This window comes from Nicotiana attenuata, unplaced genomic scaffold (genome assembly GCF_001879085.1).
Source record: "Nicotiana attenuata strain UT unplaced genomic scaffold, NIATTr2, whole genome shotgun sequence".
NCBI lineage: Eukaryota > Viridiplantae > Streptophyta > Magnoliopsida > Solanales > Solanaceae > Nicotiana > Nicotiana attenuata.
In genome coordinates, this window is record NW_017671303.1 from 245185 (window position 1) to 246891 (window position 1707).

The 1707-nt window shown below is 37.9% G+C and overlaps 1 protein-coding gene across 1 annotated transcript; it reads right to left on the bottom strand.

Moving 5' to 3' along the window:
- Positions 1-524: 524 nt before the first annotated feature.
- On the bottom strand, positions 525-1707 carry LOC109207408. Its single transcript, XM_019370314.1, has 2 exons — positions 1614-1707; positions 525-1549 (listed from the first exon to the last, which is right to left on the bottom strand). Exons 1-2 carry the CDS (start codon positions 1705-1707, stop codon positions 525-527), a joined length of 1119 nt encoding a protein of 372 aa, XP_019225859.1.

Sequence of the window (1707 nt, forward strand, 5' to 3'; positions counted from 1 at the left end):
TCTATTTTTTGTTTCACTTAAGAAAATCATATTTGGGGAGTGGAGACGCACTGTCTCCTTCAAAAGGGGAACTGTTAAGGACCTCCCCAGGCCTCTACAATTCCACACTAAAGCTTTCATTGCATGGAGGGAAGCCATTTAGGGCTGGCCTCCCGCTCCACCACTTGTTTTTATTTTTTAACTTCCGTTTCAGTATCAAAATTAGTTTGTTCTTTTCTTTTATCCCCCACAGTATGCATATTTTCCTCTATCACAGCAACCTCAATAAGATGATTTTCATTCAAACCTATCAAATTGTTTCCTTTAACATCATCAGAACAACCCTTAATATTAGCCTTTCGTTTTCATTGTTTTCTCTTTATGTCCCCTGTATTCTTATTAGTAATAGTACTAACAGTTAAAGAGTTTTGTTTTGAATTATCGAGTAGTTGAGAATTATTCACTATATGTAGTTGTAACTTAGGAGAGCTCAATAAAGGATCTGGACATACCTTGTCTATGTTATCTTGCAATTCCTTCATTTTTTAGTTGCCAGCATCCTGCATTTGTGAGGCAACTTGCAATAAGTTTTGTTGTAGCTCTATTATGTCATTCAACATATTTTCATCCACTGGCATCTGCTCCTGCACATCATTCTTCTCCAAGCCAATATTCAAACCTCGCATTGAGTTAGTTTTAATACCATCAGAAGTTCCAACCCCAGTGTTATTCCAAACCTCTGCACTCTCCTTCTCTCTAGATCCATAATTTGTTGCTTCCATGGGCTGCATTTGGTCTCCCTGAAGATCCTCTTTTCTTATGTCAGGCTGCATTTCAACCGAGGTAGTACCCTCTGCCAAATTTAGCAGACTTTTACTACTTCCTGCAACTCCTTTTCCCTCAACCAATTCAAAGTAATGATTTTTCACCCTAGTATGCCCATCATTATTAGTATTTACACCTTGACGGCACTGATTATCTGAAGCTAGTAAATGATTCTTCGCTCGTAACCATGTCCCAAACTGGTCACTTTTCAGATTTCTTGATCTTATATCCTTCTCTATTTGTACACAAGTTCTATCATTGTGTCCTAGCATACCGCAGTAGTAGCAAACATAAGGTAGATTTTCGTATCTTATTTCAACCCAGTTTGTTTCCAAGCCTAACTTGATCAATTTTCTCCTAGGTAGTGGCCTGTTAATATTCACCGTGACTTTAGTCCTCATATATCGCCTCTCTTTGCTTCCATTTTCAGGGATTACAATATCAACGGTACCTCCCAAAGCATGCCCTATTTTGCGCCCAACATCCTTTGACATCCAATGTAACAGGATATTCCAAACTTGAACCCACAGATTACAGATATTAAACACATGGAAAGCACTCTTCAAACCTGGTTCCAAAGGATGGACATTAAGAAGGTATTTGTCATACAACCATGGTGTAGCAAACCATACTTTATCCTTACTTTCCTTATCTTTAAAAATAAATTGAAAAAAGTTCCATCCGATTTCCTTTATCTGCAGTCCTACTGGGTGCCCCCAAACCAATGGCATGGTGTTTTGACTCCCTGAAAATTCACCTTTTATCATAAATCACCTTGCCAAAAAGACTTACCTCACAATCCTTCATACTTGACTGAATATCTGGATATTCAATTGCCACAGCATCCTTTTCTTCTTCAGTAAGAATAATATTATTTAAGCGTTCAGTAATTTCATCAGCCAT

Excerpts from the sequence above, each read along its gene's own strand:
- LOC109207408 (XM_019370314.1), bottom strand. The coding sequence starts at position 1,707 with ATGGCTGATGAAATTACTGAACGCTTAAATAATATTATTCTTACTGAA. Across the intron at positions 1,550-1,613 it reads ATATCCAGATATTCAGTCAA|GGAGTCAAAACACCATGCCA; the intron begins GTATGAAGGATT and ends GTGAATTTTCAG.